Source organism: Halichondria panicea, chromosome 1 (genome assembly GCF_963675165.1).
Source record: "Halichondria panicea chromosome 1, odHalPani1.1, whole genome shotgun sequence".
Lineage (NCBI taxonomy): Eukaryota > Metazoa > Porifera > Demospongiae > Suberitida > Halichondriidae > Halichondria > Halichondria panicea.
The window spans coordinates 567,194-587,500 of record NC_087377.1 but is presented as its reverse complement, the minus strand read 5'-3'; the positions used below and the strand labels follow the sequence as shown (position 1 = coordinate 587,500).

Below are 20,307 nucleotides of genomic sequence, written 5' to 3'. Positions count from 1 at the left end.
AGGGTTGTATAGTGCTTCCTCCGTAATTGTGAATTTGTTGCTTCGTGGCAACCTGGACTGTTTTTGTGCTTACCATATATAGCGGGTAATTTTCGTGAGGTAAAAAATTCGTTTATCTGGAAACCCGGATTGCTGCGTATGACACCAAAAGGCGTCATTGGCGCATAATCGGTTAAAGCACCACCCACCTCCCTATTGATGGCATTGCTCTCACTTTTGACTTATTTGTGGTATTTTGTGGTATGAATTCCTGAGGGTTAGTGCTGCCTCCGTTGTGAATTTGTTGCTTCGTGGCAACCTGTTGTGCATAGACTGTTTTCATGCTTACCATATAGCGGGTAATTTTCGTGAGGTAAAAAATTCGTTTACTTGGAAAACGGTGATTTTCGTGAGTAAAATTTTTTTCGTGGAGGTCAGCTTGCCAACGAAATATTTACCCCATGAAAATTACCCTCTGCATGTACGGTAATCAGATTGCGATTATTGTAATACCTCACTTTACAATGATAAAAACATTTTGCACCCAAAATATTAATCCTCAGCATCAAGTCTCTGTATGTGTGTGTCATGCCTCAATATAAATATGAACTGCGCTATCATTATGTCAAGCCATGTGTAAATGCAACGTACGCTAGCTATATAGCTGGTATTAATTGAGACTTCACGTAACGTGTCATGCAGTGGATGTGTGGTGTTGATGATGGTCATTTAGTTTGCTAGTTTGTGATCCTTGGAATGTGAATAATTATTGCATACCGTATTATGCTTGATCAGAGGCTGCGGCTATATACATTTTGCTGGTTTTGTTATCAAAAGTTCTGCTCTGAGAAAGTCTTTGTGAAGCACTAACAAGCTGCTACCTGTACCCAGTAGCTACGTACATGTAGCTAGCTGCTAGTACTAATATTTTGTTTGGCTGCCTCGTCCAGAAATGCTAGAGTCAAAGTTCACTAAATGCATGAGGCTACTATTTGAGAGCGGCTACTCATTTTGCTAGCAAAGGAGGCTATACTATTGAGAGCGGCCTCTGATCGAGCATATACGGTATAATTATGTGTAGAGGTTAATTGCAGAAGATGATAACTAGAGGGTATTATAGATGACTTCTTTTTGAAAGTGAATATGAACTGTGACTGTTACTGTGCATACGTATATACTGGGTACTGTTTCAAGGGACGTACGCGTCAATCACCATGCAGATCTGTGTTTCAGTCTATTATTATTCCTATTATTTCAGCCCTCAATGAATCCTCCAAGTCTGAGCAAGCTCTTAATGAAGCCATGAAGGCTGGATTTGTCCGTGTGAACACTACTAATATCTTATTCTTTGGAATGGCGGGCACTGGTAAAACCTCCACTAAGCATCTCCTTCTGGGACTGCCTCCTCCTGTAGATCGTAATAGCACTCCATTAGCTAGCACAGCAGAGAGGATATGTATTCGACAAATTCGTGACACTACAAAGATAAAAATGGAAGCTCAAGAAGATCCCTCTAGAACATGGAAACCAGTATCTAGTGATGACCTACAACGCATTGTTGCTGATGCTATTAAATCTCATGTAACCAGCTCAGATCCTAACTCTAAAGCATCTGCTATCCCACAAGAAGTCAGCATTGCTATGAAGCAACTTGAACCTAGCAATGAATTCGATATGCCAGTTGATGCAACTCCTCCGACTTCAAGAGCAACTAAACCATCAGTAGCTGGAGAAAATTTAACTAGTAAGCAAGAAGGAAAAAAGAGTAAATTTCTTAGCACTGTTTCAAATGTAATGGCGAATATTCAGCGATTTTCTGATGCTGATCGTACTGCTGTTCAAGAAAAGTTTGGATCTCATTGGATCTACATAATCGATAGCGGTGGGCAACCACACTTTCATAATCTACTGCCACTCTTCATGCCCAAGATTTCTGTAGCTTTGTACATTCTTCGTCTCTCTGACTGCCTAGACGATCATCCGCTGGTTGAATACTACAAGGACAATAAGCCAGTTGGTAAAGCTTTCAAGTCACATCTCTCAGTGTTGGATAACTTCAAGTATCTCGTGCAGTCAATTCAATCTCACAGTGAAAACTGCAAGCTGGTATGCATTGGTACTCACAAAGACCGTCAATCTGAATGCGAGGAAACACTATCAGACAAGAATAAAACGTTGTTGAATTTTGCGGAGAAAGACTGCATTAAGAAGTTGACTATGTTTTTCAATTTGGGTATAACGAAAGAGATTATATTTCCTGTAGATTGCAAACACTGCGATCCTGACAGTAAGGAAGTGGCAAAGACAATTCGTGAATATGTTCATAAACTGTCTCAAGAGTTGAATATTGAAATCCTTGTCCCTTTTTGGTGGTTTATTTTGGAAATTATTGTCGAGAAGGTTTCCAACGATGAAAACAGAAAGGTTTTAAGCAAGAATGAATGTGTAGAAATTGCAAAAACGCTACATAATTTTCACGAAGATGCACTTTGTGAAGCTTTGAAATTCTTCCATGAGCATCACATCTTTCACTATTATCCTGCCATTTTACCAAATGTGGTATTCTGTGATACTCAAGTGCTTCTCGATAAAGTAACAGAGCTTGTCGAGTATGCTGCATACGTGCGAGGAAGTAAAACTCCAATACACGGGTTAGGAGACTGGTTAAAATTTACCGATGAAGGTATTATTACGATTGAACTTTTATCTGATAAGAATTTTGAAAAGCATTATATCGATGGACTCTTTGCACCCATCGATTTGATTGAAATATTCAAGCACTTGCTGATAGCCACTCCATTTCGTTTATTCTCACGAGGGCAAGACAAGCGTTTCTATATGCCATCACTTCTATCCTTGCTCCCAAAAACTCAAGTCAATGCCAAACGAGCTGATTTCCTTAAAACCGGTTTAGTCCCACTGGTTTTACACTTTAAAACCAACTGGCAGTGCTGTGGAGTGTTTTGCTGTCTACAAGTGTACCTGATTAAAGAATGTGAATGGGAAATTGAAATGGAGGATCACCCGCCGAGTAGAAACTTTGTACAATTCATTCATCGAGAGGAAGATTGTTTTGTTACGCTAATTGACGGGTTTTCATTCCTCGAAATTCATTCCAGTAATAATCGAAAAGAAATGCTGTCTTTGATATATGAAAACGTTCACTCTGGTCTTCGATCAGCTTACAAAGCCCTGAAATACACGTATGAGGATCCTGAAGTTGCATTTCTGTGTCCCCATAAATTGCCCTCGACTACTGAAGCAAGTGCAAGTCCCCAAGTGCCCCACCACCCAGCTCGTGTTCTGGCTAAGGGCACTTCTATGAGGTGTACTCAACGCAATAGGATGACGTATAATTTGGAAGATGGCCATAAAGATTGGCTCTCTGCTTGTACTAAGCTAGGAGGTGAGACCATGCTTGAGGTTATTCATAAATGCTCTAACCCAACAGTCCTAAATACCTGTATAATATAATTTATGCATCGTCTCTCAATTACGCACATAGAAAGTTGCAATGTGTACTCAGCCATGCTATTAATAATATTAGGATGACGTATAATAATATGCATGGTATAGTAGTCAGCTCAGTTCAGGTAATAATTTCTATGGAATGTCTGTTTTCAACACACGTACAGATCCTCCAGCCTCAAGCCAACGCAGAACATTATCAGGATCAGATGAAAACGTTGTAACTCTGTCAAAATGTCCGAAGAATGATGTCACTCTACAAGGTATGATCTATAGACAGCAGAACATTTATTTGTACTAGACTGTTTGTTTTAACTACTGCGTCAAGCATATTTTGTACTGTATGGCCCAAAGAAAAGGGACTTAGTACACATGATTGGCCAATTTCTCTTTGGGTGCTTCGTTTTATCTTGCAGTTCTAGGTAGCGTTTGAGTATTAATCATTAATCATCGTGTGTACAGGACCATCATCAGAGAAGGATACCAGTAATGGAGACCAGCCGATTGTTCTAACTGGAGCGGATATTAATACAATTTGTGAGAGTCTGAAAACTGCCAGCTATAATTGGTTCAACCTTGGACTGGCCCTCGGGGTGAACTATTACGTGATGGAGAATATTCAAGATCGATACCAAGATAACGATCGCCGCCTAATGAAGGTGGTAGCCAAACGTCTTGAAGTCACTGATCCAGAGCATCCGATGACATGGCCTTACATATGTGAATGTCTAAGGAGGCCTACTGTTGAGCGTAACGATGTAGCCGAGGAAATTGAAGACAAGTATGTGAGGACAGCAACTGCAGTTGCTCATAGTGCCACCAATTGATCATGAGAACCTGACAAGGTACGTGTGTTTGTAATCTAATTGTAGTCGAATCTTATGTTTTGTTCTCTATAGCTTTGGTTGATTGTACTGTGCTCATGCTTTCATACAGATACTGGAGTTGCTTGAAAGGGACGAATAAAGATGTCAAGTAAAGAAGCATGCAAGAATGTCAAGTAAAGAACTGACTCTGTGTTGACTATAAGTACTGACTATTATAATGCTCTGTGTTCTGTGTTTGATTATACCACCTTCTATTTTTGAAGTTTATAATCATTTCCAGCTTTCTAGTTTATTGACCCTTTACCATTCTTGTTGGGTAAGGATCACTTCAGTTGCAGTTTCTTGTTACCCACATGGCCTCCTCATGATCAGAGAGAGAGCTAGAGCTAGAGTTTAATAGTGTCTGCAGGCATGAGCTGGAGGAGCAAGCAGTCCAGTATTAGTGGATATGGTGGCTAGTCTGCAGAGGGAGCTGGACAATGCTATAGGTGAGTAGTGTCAGGTCTTATTGAGTGGACCCAGATACTCTATCTATAGACTAGCTCTCTAGCTCCCTTTGTTGTAATGTATGGTCCTCCATTGCCTACTCATACTAATGGAGTGTGTATGTGTGTGGTGTGTGATAAGTGGAGTGGGTGGTAGTGTACCTGCGTGCATGATGGTAGTCTATTGTCTCCATAATTATTGTGTCCATCAATTCCTCAGCCCTACACAGGTACCCCTGAGTGAGGGGGTGGGCAGCATCATCCTGCATCATAACTTGTGAGAAATATAAAGTTTGATAAGAGGCTTGCATGTTTGTTATGTTTTCCATATATGTAGAGTGTATACGCAGTGTTGGGCTGTGAAGATACGTATAATCATGTGTGTTATTGTCGGCTATAATACAAGTACGTGTATAATAACTATAGCCTGGGCTTATACAAGGTCAAGGTACCGCCCCCTCTAATGTAATTAAGACCACCACTTACTCTCTACTAATAGTCCACTTGTGTATGCTTATTGCTAACTGTCAACTTTAACCTATACAGCTAACTTCCCTCCTCTCATCTATATGGTCCTCACAGCCTCTATGTTACGCTGGGGGAAGAGGTGTTCAATGTCACTGATGACAAGGGCAGTATCAACGTGATATTGGTGGATGGACTGCCAGCTTGGGACCACTCTACTGCCTACCCCTGAGGGTGACTATACGCCCACACACAGGCACTGGGAGTACTACTGTTCAAGCTGTGCTTCATGGATACTCCATTTGGTGACAACCCTCTATCCATTGTCAGTGCTCAGTACAGCATTCCTGAAGACTCTCCCTACACACAAGACCTGCACAACTTGAGAGGTGAGACCACACCCACACGCACACATCCTAGTGAAATGTAGCCAGCTTTACGCATAATTATGTTAAGCCTTGTTAAGCCTATAATAAACGAGTGTTGCAAGCGTGCGCTTGCTAATGCCTCTCGCCATGTTATGCTTTTGCTCAAAAAGTATTAGTGTTATAGTAGTTTCTATAATGAATTTATATTAAAGTTAGCTTATCTATATTAACTCACTGAGAAGAAAAGACTTATTTACATGCATCTATTGTTGTTCAGGACCTCAAGAAAGAAGAAAATTGATTCTTCCAAGATCAGTTCAGTGTATTATAATATCTATTGAGAAAAAAGACTTGTGTACATGCATATTGTTATCTATATTGTTAATGGTAGTGTTTTGTGGCTTACCAGGCCTTCAAGACAAAGATGATTCTGCCAGGAGGATCTGGATCTTGGATATTATTTTCTCACACATGGGGAATGAGAGCGCATGCGCATTACATCCACAGGAATAATTAAAGGGGGTGTCCAAAGAGATCAATTTCACAAAAATAATGGCTACTGCTAGCTAGCTGTTTTAACATATATTTTCTGAGTATTGTAGCTAACAAAAAGCTAGAGCTTTAGTGCAAGGCTAACTCATGTTGAATAGAAAGTTTGTGGGGACAGATGATGCTATGAAAGAGACTGCAACAGCCTTCAATGTGAGTCGAACTAGCCATAACTGGAGAAAGAAGCTTTAGTTTGCTAATCCAGGAATCAAAATCCAAGAGAACGTGGCTAGAAGCCTATAGCTACAAGCTGTTAGCTTTCGTCGTATTACAACCGTTGAGCAGTTACAGCTGGAACAGACACACACAGTCAGCTTGCCGTATCCCTCGTGCGGCTACGCCTCGAGGCATACATTTTTATTATGAATAATTATTCAGATTTTAGGGGGGGGGGATATTTTGGCTGGGGGTAGGAAATCCCGAAAACCCTGTTAGTAGTTTTGTTTCTTTAGTTGTGTGGGTGGCTGTATATTGCATGTTAGTTGCAATTGGTTGGCAACTGAACTCCTTCAACAACTTGACATGATTCGCCGATAATACCGTAGTAGAGATGTCAGACCAGAAGTAGTGCGTGGGGGTATTTTCGTACAGTAATTCAAAAACGGGACCAGAAAGTGAGTGACCAAGAAGGGCTTTCCGCAAGCCCTGGAAGAGTCTAGCAAACAACAGCTGTTCCCAGGGGTAAAAAATAGCGTAGAATTTGATTTTTATAACAGTTTTTTATGATTTTAGCATTTATTGCTTGTTTTGTGTGTGATTTTTTCTCAAAGGTGATCATCATTATTTTTGGCAACCAAACATGAAAATGAACAAAAACACAAGTGAGCATGTCTTTCATCTCTAACTCTCTCCAGAGTATGCAAAAAGTTGCTACAATAAGCTTTTATTTCTTGCGGAATCACATAATTTTTTATTGCATGGATAGATGGGTGGAGCTGAGAATAGAAATGCAGTAAAATCAAGCCAAGTGTACCAATAGATGTATTTATTTCTTAGAAGTTACTGAAAGTAATTATTGAAGCAATCTGAAAGCCTCTGTTGAAAAGAAACAAGAAAGACTGGAGAGAATTCCAGGGACAACAATGTAATCTACCAAAACTATTAAATTGCAAGAACTGATTCAATTTGCACACAAAAAAGACAAGAGTAATCTACTGTATATAGAAGCTGTCAACAGAGTTGTATCATAGATTTATAGTTGTATGGCCTTAAATCTACATCACACTAAAAACGAATCAAATGAAATTGACAGAAAAGTTGCTTATAAAGATCAAGAAACAGATACAAGCGTAAGGTGGACATTGATGAGAGTTCTGAAACATGATACAATATACTGAAAAGATAGCATGGTTACTTTAAATCCAAAAGAACTCTCTGAAGCAGGAGACATCATACTATTATAGGGACATCATAAAGATATACATTACAGAAACATTATAAACTTCATAAAATAGATATCAAATGGTTACAATATTAACTCCTGAGTCCTGAGTGTCCATTTCATACTTTTTTAAAAGAGAATAGACCAAGCAGTTCAGCAGATTATGATACTTTAAGATCATTTCTGGTATTAACAACAAATTTCATAAGTCCCGCCCAAGTACATTAAAATGCAGTAAATTTTTGTACAAATTTTTCCCTGACTAGTGTTCTTCAAAAAGCTGTATCTCTGCATTCGCTTGAACAAATCCAGTGCAATAAAGTTTTCTGGTTTGCCTAGAGTGTTCAAAAGAGATAGTAATACATAGGAGTTAGAAATAGCAAAAATGAAAATCGGTCTGACATCGCTAACCGTAGAACTTGGATAGTGCAGAATGATGTCATTATAATAACAATGTACACTGCAGGTGATAGCAGAGGAGAATGCCAGAATACCCAACAGTGTCACCAAGTGTTTCACACACATGCTCGTAGAGTGGTTGCAAGGTGGTCCACAACTGGAGGACTTGTTGACATCTCTAGAGTCTCCCGTTATCAGTAGAGCTGACATTGCTGAGGATCTCAAGGGAAGATTGCAAGTGACTCTAGCCTGACAATATCCTCTAGCCATTATAAACTGTGACTGCTGGTATTTATTTTTTGTTCTTTATCATTTACAAGTGTTTGTGTGGTGACTACTAGCACTCTATCCACCATAATTATACCTGATGTGAATGCTTTGTTGAGTCAATGTCTGTCCACACAATTGCACATGCCAGCTATGTTATCAATGATAAATGTATTGTAACTGTGTAGCATCAGAAGAGAGCCGTCATCAAAATTAAACTTATTTATGAGCTCCTGATAATACACAGATTGGTGAAGAATGGGTGTGGCCTAGTGGTTAAGGGTGTGGCTAGTAGATCAGATCTCGTGAGAGGACACGGGTTCTCATGGGGACTGTAAGGTTTATAAAATACACATAATTCTTACTTACTTATATAGTTAATGATCTTTACCACTTTTATTGTAATAATTATTATTATGTCATAACAAGAGCGCATGCACTCTTGGTCATAATTAATTTTTAGCAGTAGAGATTAAAAAATACAATAATATTAATTTTTATGACTGCATAGGCTAAAAATTTCAATGATGATCAATGTTGTCATGTTTCCTTGGTAACGGGCCGGGCTTGTGTTTACTTTCTTGACAATAATTATCTTCAACTTATCCCATCAGTGTCCATGATTATAAGAAACAGCGTGTCTACAGAGAAATGGGGGATGAGGGAAAGTGGTCGTATTTTATAAAATTATAGTACACGACAATTTCACATGCAGCATAATGTACAGTTACACACACACACCCACACACAAGCTGAGACCACACCCACTAGCGTACCTCATCATGACTATGGAAATATCGCTGGCGTTGTGATGGAGGCTCCTTCACTGTGTGTGTGTGTGTGTGAGTGTGGGGAGTACAGCGCAAAAAGCACAAACTACAAAACACAGTCACACCTGCAAGGGAGGAGCACAGCGCAAAAAACACAAACTACAAAAAACAGTCACACATGCAAGGGGGGAGTACAGCGCAAAAACCAAAACTATTGCTAGTGAATTGAACCCACTCACGGGAACGCAAAACTATTGCTAGTGAATTGAACCCACTCACGGGAACGTAAAACTATTGCTAGTGAATTGAACCCACTCACGGGAACGTAAAACTATTGCTAGTGAATTGAACCCACTCACGGGAACGTAAAACTATTGCTAGTGAATTGAACCCATGCACTCACGGGAACATAAAATTATTGCTAGTGAATTGAACCCACTCACGGGAACGTAAAACTATTGCTAGTGAATTGAACCCACTCACGGGAACGCAAAACTATTGCTAGTGAATTGAACCCACTCACGGGAACGCAAAACTATTGCTAGTGAATTGAACCCACTCAAGGGAACGTAAAACTATTGCTAGTGAATTGAACCCACTCACGGGAACGTAAAACTATTGCTAGTGAAGTGAACCCATGCACTCACGGCAACTTAAAACTATTGCTAGTGAATTGAACCCACTCACGGCAACTTAAAACTATTGCTAGTGAATTGAACCCACTCACGGGAACGTAAAACTATTGCTAGTGAATTGAACCCACTCACGGGAACGTAAAACTATTGCTAGTGAAGTGAACCCATGCACTCACGGCAACTTAAAACTATTGCTAGTGAATTGAACCCACTCAAGGGAAAGTAAAACTGTTGCTAGTGAATTGAACCCACTCACGGGAACGTAAAACTATTGCTAGTGAATTGAACCCACTCAAGGGGAAGTAAAACTATTGCTAGTGAATTGAACCCATGCACTCACGGCAACTTAAAACTATTGCTAGTGAATTGAACCCACTCAAGGGAACGCAAAACTATTGCTAGTGAAGTGAACCCATGCACTCACGGCAACTTAAAACTATTGCTAGTGAATTGAACCCACTCAAGGGAAAGTAAAACTATTGCTAGTGAATTGAACCCACTCAAGGGAACGTAAAACTATTGCTAGTGAATTGAACCCACTCACGGCAACTTAAAACTATTGCTAGTGAATTGAACCCACTCACGGGAACGTAAAACTATTGCTAGTGAATTGAACCCACTCACGGGAACGCAAAACTATTGCTAGTGAATTGAACCCACTCACGGGAACGCAAAACTATTGCTAGTGAATTGAACCCACTCAAGGGAACGTAAAACCATTGCTAGTGAATTGAACCCACTCACGGGAACGTAAAACTATTGCTAGTGAAGTGAACCCATGCACTCACGGCAACTTAAAACTATTGCTAGTGAATTGAACCCACTCACGGCAACTTAAAACTATTGCTAGTGAATTGAACCCACTCACGGGAACGTAAAACTATTGCTAGTGAATTGAACCCACCAACGGGAACGCAAAACTATTGCTAGTGAATTGAACCCACTCACAAGAACGCAAAACTATTGCTAGTGAATTGAACCCACTCACGGGAACGTAAAACTATTGCTAGTGAATTGAACCCACTCACAAAAAAGTAAAACTATTGCTAGTGAATTGAACCCACTCACGGGAACGTAAAACTATTGCTAGTGAATTGAACCCACTCACGGGAAAGTAAAACTATTGCTAGTGAATTGAACCCACTCACGGGAACGTAAAACTATTGCTAGTGAATTGAACCCACTCACGGGAACGCAAAACTATTGCTAGTGAATTGAACCCACTCACGGGAACGCAAAACTATTGCTAGTGAAGTGAACCCATGCACTCACGGCAACTTAAAACTATTGCTAGTGAATTGAACCCACTCACGGCAACTTAAAACTATTGCTAGTGAATTGAACCCACTCACGGGAACGTAAAACTATTGCTAGTGAATTGAACCCACTCACGGGAAAGTAAAACTATTGCTAGTGAATTGAACCCACTCACGGGAACGTAAAACTATTGCTAGTTAATTGAACCCACTCACGGGAACGTAAAACTATTGCTAGTGAATTGAACCCACTCACGGGAACGTAAAAGTATTGCTAGTCAATTGAACCCACTCACGGGAACGCAAAACTATTGCTAGTGAATTGAACCCACTCACGGGAACGCAAAACTATTGCTAGTGAATTGAACCAACTCACGGGAACGTAAAACTATTGCTAGTGAAGTGAACCCATGCACTCACGGCAACTTTAAACTTTTGCTAGTGAATTGAACCCACTCACGGCAACTTAAAACTATTGCTAGTGAATTGAACCCACTCACGGGAACGTAAAACTATTGCTAGTGAATTGAACCCACTCACAGGAAAGTAAAACTATTGCTAGTGAATTGAACCCACTCACGGGAACGTAAAACTATTGCTAGTGAATTGAACCCACTCACGGGAAAGTAAAACTATTGCTAGTGAATTGAACCCACTCACGGGAACGTAAAACTATTGCTAGTGAATTGAACCCACTCACGGGAACGCAAAACTATTGCTAGTGAATTGAACCCACTCACGGGAACGCAAAACTATTGCTAGTGAATTGAACCCACTCACGGCAACTTAAAACTATTGCTAGTGAATTGAACCCACTCACGGGAACGTAAAACTATTGCTAGTGAATTGAACCCACTCACGGGAACGCAAAACTATTGCTAGTGAATTGAACCCACTCACGGGAACGCAAAACTATTGCTAGTGAATTGAACCCACTCACGGGAAAACAAAACTATTGCTAGTGAATTGAATCCACTCAAGGGAACGTAAAACTATTGCTAGTGAATTGAACCCACTCACGGGAACGTAAAACTATTGCTAGTGAAATGAACCCATGCACTCACCGCAACTTAAAACTATTGCTAGTGAATTGAACCCACTCACGGCAACTTAAAACTATTGCTAGTGAATTGAACCCACTCACGGGAACGTAAAACTATTGCTAGTGAATTGAACCCACTCACGGGAACGCAAAACTATTGCTAGTGAATTGAACCCACTCACAAGAACGCAAAACTATTGCTAGTGAATTGAACCCACTCACGGGAACGTAAAACTATTGCTAGTGAATTGAACCCACTCACGGGAACGTAAAACTATTGCTAGTGAATTGAACCCACTCACGGGAACGCAAAACTATTGCTAGTGAATTGAACCCACTCACGGGAACGCAAAACTATTGCTAGTGAATTGAACCCACTCACGGGAAAGCAAAACTATTGCTAGTGAATTGAATCCACTCAAGGGAACGTAAAACTATTGCTAGTGAATTGAACCCACTCACGGGAACGTAAAACTATTGCTAGTGAAATGAACCCATGCACTCACCGCAACTTAAAACTATTGCTAGTGAATTGAACCCACTCACGGCAACTTAAAACTAATGCTAGTGAATTGAACCCACTCACGGGAACGTAAAACTATTGCTAGTGAATTGAACCCACTCACGGGAACGCAAAACTATTGCTAGTGAATTGAACCCACTCACAAGAACGCAAAACTATTGCTAGTGAATTGAACCCACTCACGGGAACGTAAAACTATTGCTAGTGAATTGAACCCACTCACGGGAACGTAAAACTATTGCTAGTGAATTGAACCCACTCACGGGAAAGTAAAACTATTGCTAGTGAATTGAACCCACTCACGGGAACGCAAAACTATTGCTAGTGAATTGAACCCACTCACGGGAACGCAAAACTATTGCTAGTGAATTGAACCCACTCAGGGAACGCAAAACTATTGCTAGTGAATTGAACCCACTCACGGGAACGTAAAACTATTGCTAGTGAATTGAACCCACTCACGGGAACGTAAAACTATTGCTAGTGAATTGAACCCACTCACGGGAACGTAAAACTATTGCTAGTGAATTGAACCCACTCACGGGAACGTAAAACTATTGCTAGTGAATTGAACCCACTAACGGGAAAGTAAAACTATTGCTAGTGAATTGAACCCACTCACGGGAACGCAAAACTATTGCTAGTGAATTGAACCCACTCACGGGAACGCAAAACTATTGCTAGTGAATTGAACCCACTCAGGGAACGCAAAACTATTGCTAGTGAATTGAACCCACTCACGGGAACGTAAAACTATTGCTAGTGAATTGAACCCACTCACGGGAACGTAAAACTATTGCTAGTGAATTGAACCCACTCACGGGAACGTAAAACTATTGCTAGTGAATTGAACCCACTCATGGGAACGCAAAACTATTGCTAGTGAATTGAACCCACTCACAAGACCGCAAAACTATTGCTAGTGAAGTGAACCCACTCACGGGAACGTAAAACTATTGCTAGTGAATTGAACCCACTCACTGGAACGTAAAACTATTGCTAGTGAATTGAACCCACTCACGGGAACGCAAAACTATTGCTAGTGAATTGAACCCACTCACGGGAACGCAAAACTATTGCTAGTGAATTGAACCCACTCACGGGAAAGCAAAACTATTGCTAGTGAATTGAATCCACTCAAGGGAACGTAAAACTATTGGTAGTGAATTGAACCCACTCACGGGAACGTAAAACTATTGCTAGTGAATTGAACCCACTCACGGGAACGCAAAACTATTGCTAGTGAATTGAACCCACTCACAAGAACGCAAAACTATTGCTAGTGAATTGAACCCACTCACGGGAACGTAAAACTATTGCTAGTGAATTGAACCCATGCACTCACGGGAACGTAAAACTATTGCTAGTGAATTGAACCCACTCACGGGAACGCAAAACTATTGCTAGTGAATTGAACCCACACACGGGAACGCAAAACTATTGCTAGTGAATTGAACCCACTCACGGGAAAGCAAAACTATTGCTAGTGAATTGAATCCACTCAAGGGAACGTAAAACTATTGCTAGTGAATTGAACCCACTCACGGGAACGTAAAACTATTGCTAGTGAAATGAACCCATGCACTCACCGCAACTTAAAACTATTGCTAGTGAATTGAACCCACTCACGGCAACTTAAAACTATTGCTAGTGAATTGAACCCACTCACGGGAACGTAAAACTATTGCTAGTGAATTGAACCCACTCACGGGAACGCAAAACTATTGCTAGTGAATTGAACCCACTCACGGGAACGTAAAACTATTGCTAGTGAATTGAACCCACTCACGGGAAAGTAAAACTATTGCTAGTGAATTGAACCCACTCACGGGAACGTAAAACTATTGCTAGTGAATTGAACCCACTCACGGGAACGCAAAACTATTGCTAGTGAATTGAACCCACTCACGGGAACGCAAAACTATTGCTAGTGAATTGAACCCACTCACGGCAACTTAAAACTATTGCTAGTGAATTGAACCCACTCACGGGAACGTAAAACTATTGCTAGTGAATTGAACCCACTCACGGGAACGCAAAACTATTGCTAGTGAATTGAACCCACTCACGGGAACGCAAAACTATTGCTAGTGAATTGAACCCACTCACGGGAAAGCAAAACTATTGCTAGTGAATTGAATCCACTCAAGGGAACGTAAAACTATTGCTAGTGAATTGAACCCACTCACGGGAACGTAAAACTATTGCTAGTGAAATGAACCCATGCACTCACCGCAACTTAAAACTATTGCTAGTGAATTGAACCCACTCACGGCAACTTAAAACTATTGCTAGTGAATTGAACCCACTCACGGGAACGTAAAACTATTGCTAGTGAATTGAACCCACTCACGGGAACGCAAAACTATTGCTAGTGAATTGAACCCACTCACAAGAACGCAAAACTATTGCTAGTGAATTGAACCCACTCACGGGAACGTAAAACTATTGCTAGTGAATTGAACCCACTCACGGGAACGTAAAACTATTGCTAGTGAATTGAACCCACTCACGGGAACGCAAAACTATTGCTAGTGAATTGAACCCACTCACGGGAACGCAAAACTATTGCTAGTGAATTGAACCCACTCACGGGAAAGCAAAACTATTGCTAGTGAATTGAACCCACTCACGGGAACGTAAAAGTATTGCTAGTCAATTGAACCCACTCACGGGAACGCAAAACTATTGCTAGTGAATTGAACCCACTCACGGGAACGCAAAACTATTGCTAGTGAATTGAACCAACTCACGGGAACGTAAAACTATTGCTAGTGAAGTGAACCCATGCACTCACGGCAACTTTAAACTTTTGCTAGTGAATTGAACCCACTCACGGCAACTTAAAACTATTGCTAGTGAATTGAACCCACTCACGGGAACGTAAAACTATTGCTAGTGAATTGAACCCACTCACAGGAAAGTAAAACTATTGCTAGTGAATTGAACCCACTCACGGGAACGTAAAACTATTGCTAGTGAATTGAACCCACTCACGGGAAAGTAAAACTATTGCTAGTGAATTGAACCCACTCACGGGAACGTAAAACTATTGCTAGTGAATTGAACCCACTCACGGGAACGCAAAACTATTGCTAGTGAATTGAACCCACTCACGGGAACGCAAAACTATTGCTAGTGAATTGAACCCACTCACGGCAACTTAAAACTATTGCTAGTGAATTGAACCCACTCACGGGAACGTAAAACTATTGCTAGTGAATTGAACCCACTCACGGGAACGCAAAACTATTGCTAGTGAATTGAACCCACTCACGGGAACGCAAAACTATTGCTAGTGAATTGAACCCACTCACGGGAAAACAAAACTATTGCTAGTGAATTGAATCCACTCAAGGGAACGTAAAACTATTGCTAGTGAATTGAACCCACTCACGGGAACGTAAAACTATTGCTAGTGAAATGAACCCATGCACTCACCGCAACTTAAAACTATTGCTAGTGAATTGAACCCACTCACGGCAACTTAAAACTATTGCTAGTGAATTGAACCCACTCACGGGAACGTAAAACTATTGCTAGTGAATTGAACCCACTCACGGGAACGCAAAACTATTGCTAGTGAATTGAACCCACTCACAAGAACGCAAAACTATTGCTAGTGAATTGAACCCACTCACGGGAACGTAAAACTATTGCTAGTGAATTGAACCCACTCACGGGAACGTAAAACTATTGCTAGTGAATTGAACCCACTCACGGGAACGCAAAACTATTGCTAGTGAATTGAACCCACTCACGGGAACGCAAAACTATTGCTAGTGAATTGAACCCACTCACGGGAAAGCAAAACTATTGCTAGTGAATTGAATCCACTCAAGGGAACGTAAAACTATTGCTAGTGAATTGAACCCACTCACGGGAACGTAAAACTATTGCTAGTGAAATGAACCCATGCACTCACCGCAACTTAAAACTATTGCTAGTGAATTGAACCCACTCACGGCAACTTAAAACTAATGCTAGTGAATTGAACCCACTCACGGGAACGTAAAACTATTGCTAGTGAATTGAACCCACTCACGGGAACGCAAAACTATTGCTAGTGAATTGAACCCACTCACAAGAACGCAAAACTATTGCTAGTGAATTGAACCCACTCACGGGAACGTAAAACTATTGCTAGTGAATTGAACCCACTCACGGGAACGTAAAACTATTGCTAGTGAATTGAACCCACTCACGGGAAAGTAAAACTATTGCTAGTGAATTGAACCCACTCACGGGAACGCAAAACTATTGCTAGTGAATTGAACCCACTCACGGGAACGCAAAACTATTGCTAGTGAATTGAACCCACTCAGGGAACGCAAAACTATTGCTAGTGAATTGAACCCACTCACGGGAACGTAAAACTATTGCTAGTGAATTGAACCCACTCACGGGAACGTAAAACTATTGCTAGTGAATTGAACCCACTCACGGGAACGTAAAACTATTGCTAGTGAATTGAACCCACTCACGGGAACGTAAAACTATTGCTAGTGAATTGAACCCACTAACGGGAAAGTAAAACTATTGCTAGTGAATTGAACCCACTCACGGGAACGCAAAACTATTGCTAGTGAATTGAACCCACTCACGGGAACGCAAAACTATTGCTAGTGAATTGAACCCACTCAGGGAACGCAAAACTATTGCTAGTGAATTGAACCCACTCACGGGAACGTAAAACTATTGCTAGTGAATTGAACCCACTCACGGGAACGTAAAACTATTGCTAGTGAATTGAACCCACTCACGGGAACGTAAAACTATTGCTAGTGAATTGAACCCACTCACGGGAACGCAAAACTATTGCTAGTGAATTGAACCCACTCACAAGACCGCAAAACTATTGCTAGTGAAGTGAACCCACTCACGGGAACGTAAAACTATTGCTAGTGAATTGAACCCACTCACTGGAACGTAAAACTATTGCTAGTGAATTGAACCCACTCACGGGAACGCAAAACTATTGCTAGTGAATTGAACCCACTCACGGGAACGCAAAACTATTGCTAGTGAATTGAACCCACTCACGGGAAAGCAAAACTATTGCTAGTGAATTGAATCCACTCAAGGGAACGTAAAACTATTGGTAGTGAATTGAACCCACTCACGGGAACGTAAAACTATTGCTAGTGAATTGAACCCACTCACGGGAACGCAAAACTATTGCTAGTGAATTGAACCCACTCACAAGAACGCAAAACTATTGCTAGTGAATTGAACCCACTCACGGGAACGTAAAACTATTGCTAGTGAATTGAACCCATGCACTCACGGGAACGTAAAACTATTGCTAGTGAATTGAACCCACTCACGGGAACGCAAAACTATTGCTAGTGAATTGAACCCACACACGGGAACGCAAAACTATTGCTAGTGAATTGAACCCACTCACGGGAAAGCAAAACTATTGCTAGTGAATTGAATCCACTCAAGGGAACGTAAAACTATTGCTAGTGAATTGAACCCACTCACGGGAACGTAAAACTATTGCTAGTGAAATGAACCCATGCACTCACCGCAACTTAAAACTATTGCTAGTGAATTGAACCCACTCACGGCAACTTAAAACTATTGCTAGTGAATTGAACCCACTCACGGGAACGTAAAACTATTGCTAGTGAATTGAACCCACTCACGGGAACGCAAAACTATTGCTAGTGAATTGAACCCACTCACAAGAACGCAAAACTATTGCTAGTGAATTGAACCCACTCACGGGAACGCAAAACTATTGCTAGTGAATTGAACCCACTCACGGGAACGTAAAACTATTGCTAGTGAATTGAACCCACTCACGGGAACGTAAAACTATTGCTAGTGAATTGAACCCACTCACGGGAACGTAAAACTATTGCTAGTGAATTGAACCCACTCACGGGAAAGTAAAACTATTGCTAGTGAATTGAACCCACTCACGGGAACGTAAAACTATTGCTAGTGAATTGAACCCACTCACGGGAACGCAAAACTATTGCTAGTGAATTGAACCCACTCACGGGAACGCAAAACTATTGCTAGTGAATTGAACCCACTCAGGGAACGCAAAACTATTGCTAGTGAATTGAACCCACTCAGGGAACGCAAAACTATTGCTAGTGAATTGAACCCACTCACGGGAACGTAAAACTATTGCTAGTGAATTGAACCCACTCACGGGAAAGTAAAACTATTGCTAGTGAATTGAACCCACTCACGGGAACGTAAAACTATTGCTAGTGAATTGAACCCACTCACGGGAACGCAAAACTATTGCTAGTGAATTGAACCCACTCACGGGAACGCAAAACTATTGCTAGTGAATTGAACCCACTCAGGGAACGCAAAACTATTGCTAGTGAATTGAACCCACTCACGGGAACGTAAAACTATTGCTAGTGAATTGAACCCACTCACGGGAACGCAAAACTATTGCTAGTGAATTGAACCCACTCACGGGAACGCAAAACTATTGCTAGTGAATTGAACCCACTCAGGGAACGCAAAACTATTGCTAGTGAATTGAACCCACTCACGGGAACGTAAAACTATTGCTAGTGAATTGAACCCACTCACGGGAACGTAAAACTATTGCTAGTGAATTGAACCCACTCACGGGAACGTAAAACTATTGCTAGTGAATTGAACCCACTCACGGGAACGTAAAACTATTGCTAGTGAATTGAACCCACTAACGGGAAAGTAAAACTATTGCTAGTGAATTGAACCCACTCACGGGAACGCAAAACTATTGCTAGTGAATTGAACCCACTCACGGGAACGCAAAACTATTGCTAGTGAATTGAACCCACTCAGGGAACGCAAAACTATTGCTAGTGAATTGAACCCACTCACGGGAACGTAAAACTATTGCTAGTGAATTGAACCCACTCACGGGAACGTAAAACTATTGCTAGTGAATTGAACCCACTCACGGGAACGTAAAACTATTGCTAGTGAATTGAACCCACTCATGGGAACGCAAAACTATTGCTAGTGAATTGAACCCACTCACAAGACCGCAAAACTATTGCTAGTGAAGTGAACCCACTCACGGGAACGCAAAACTATTGCTAGTGAATTGAACCCACTCACTGGAACGTAAAACTATTGCTAGTGAATTGAACCCACTCACGGGAACGCAAAACTATTGCTAGTGAATTGAACCCACTCACGGGAACGCAAAACTATTGCTAGTGAATTGAACCCACTCACGGGAAAGCAAAACTATTGCTAGTGAATTGAATCCACTCAAGGGAACGTAAAACTATTGGTAGTGAATTGAACCCACTCACGGGAACGTAAAACTATTGCTAGTGAATTGAACCCACTCACGGGAACGCAAAACTATTGCTAGTGAATTGAACCCACTCACAAGAACGCAAAACTATTGCTAGTGAATTGAACCCACTCACGGGAACGTAAAACTATTGCTAGTGAATTGAACCCATGCACTCACGGGAACGTAAAACTATTGCTAGTGAATTGAACCCACTCACGGGAACGCAAAACTATTGCTAGTGAATTGAACCCACACACGGGAACGCAAAACTATTGCTAGTGAATTGAACCCACTCACGGGAAAGCAAAACTATTGCTAGTGAATTGAATCCACTCAAGGGAACGTAAAACTATTGCTAGTGAATTGAACCCACTCACGGGAACGTAAAACTATTGCTAGTGAAATGAACCCATGCACTCACCGCAACTTAAAACTATTGCTAGTGAATTGAACCCACTCACGGCAACTTAAAACTATTGCTAGTGAATTGAACCCACTCACGGGAACGTAAAACTATTGCTAGTGAATTGAACCCACTCACGGGAACGCAAAACTATTGCTAGTGAATTGAACCCACTCACAAGAACGCAAAACTATTGCTAGTGAATTGAACCCACTCA

At 41.1% G+C, this 20,307-nt stretch overlaps 2 protein-coding genes across 8 annotated transcripts in view; both read left to right on the top strand.

Moving 5' to 3' along the window:
* The window catches only part of LOC135352483 (uncharacterized), a 7,617-nt gene extending 2,127 nt beyond the window's left edge, over nucleotides 1-5,490 (top strand). The window contains exons 2-7 of the mRNA XM_064551664.1: nucleotides 1,238-3,385; nucleotides 3,615-3,710; nucleotides 3,910-4,228; nucleotides 4,384-4,762; nucleotides 4,980-5,036; nucleotides 5,342-5,490. Coding sequence (XP_064407734.1) covers nucleotides 1,282-3,385; nucleotides 3,615-3,710; nucleotides 3,910-4,228; nucleotides 4,384-4,426 — 2,562 coding nt within the window. The 5' untranslated portion in view covers nucleotides 1,238-1,281 and the 3' untranslated portion in view covers nucleotides 4,427-4,762; nucleotides 4,980-5,036; nucleotides 5,342-5,490. The remainder of the gene's footprint in view (nucleotides 1-1,237; nucleotides 3,386-3,614; nucleotides 3,711-3,909; nucleotides 4,229-4,383; nucleotides 4,763-4,979; nucleotides 5,037-5,341) is intronic.
* The window catches only part of LOC135350490 (uncharacterized), a 116,442-nt gene that overhangs the window by 7,026 nt on the left and 89,109 nt on the right, over nucleotides 1-20,307 (top strand). The gene's annotated exons all lie outside the window — the stretch shown is intronic.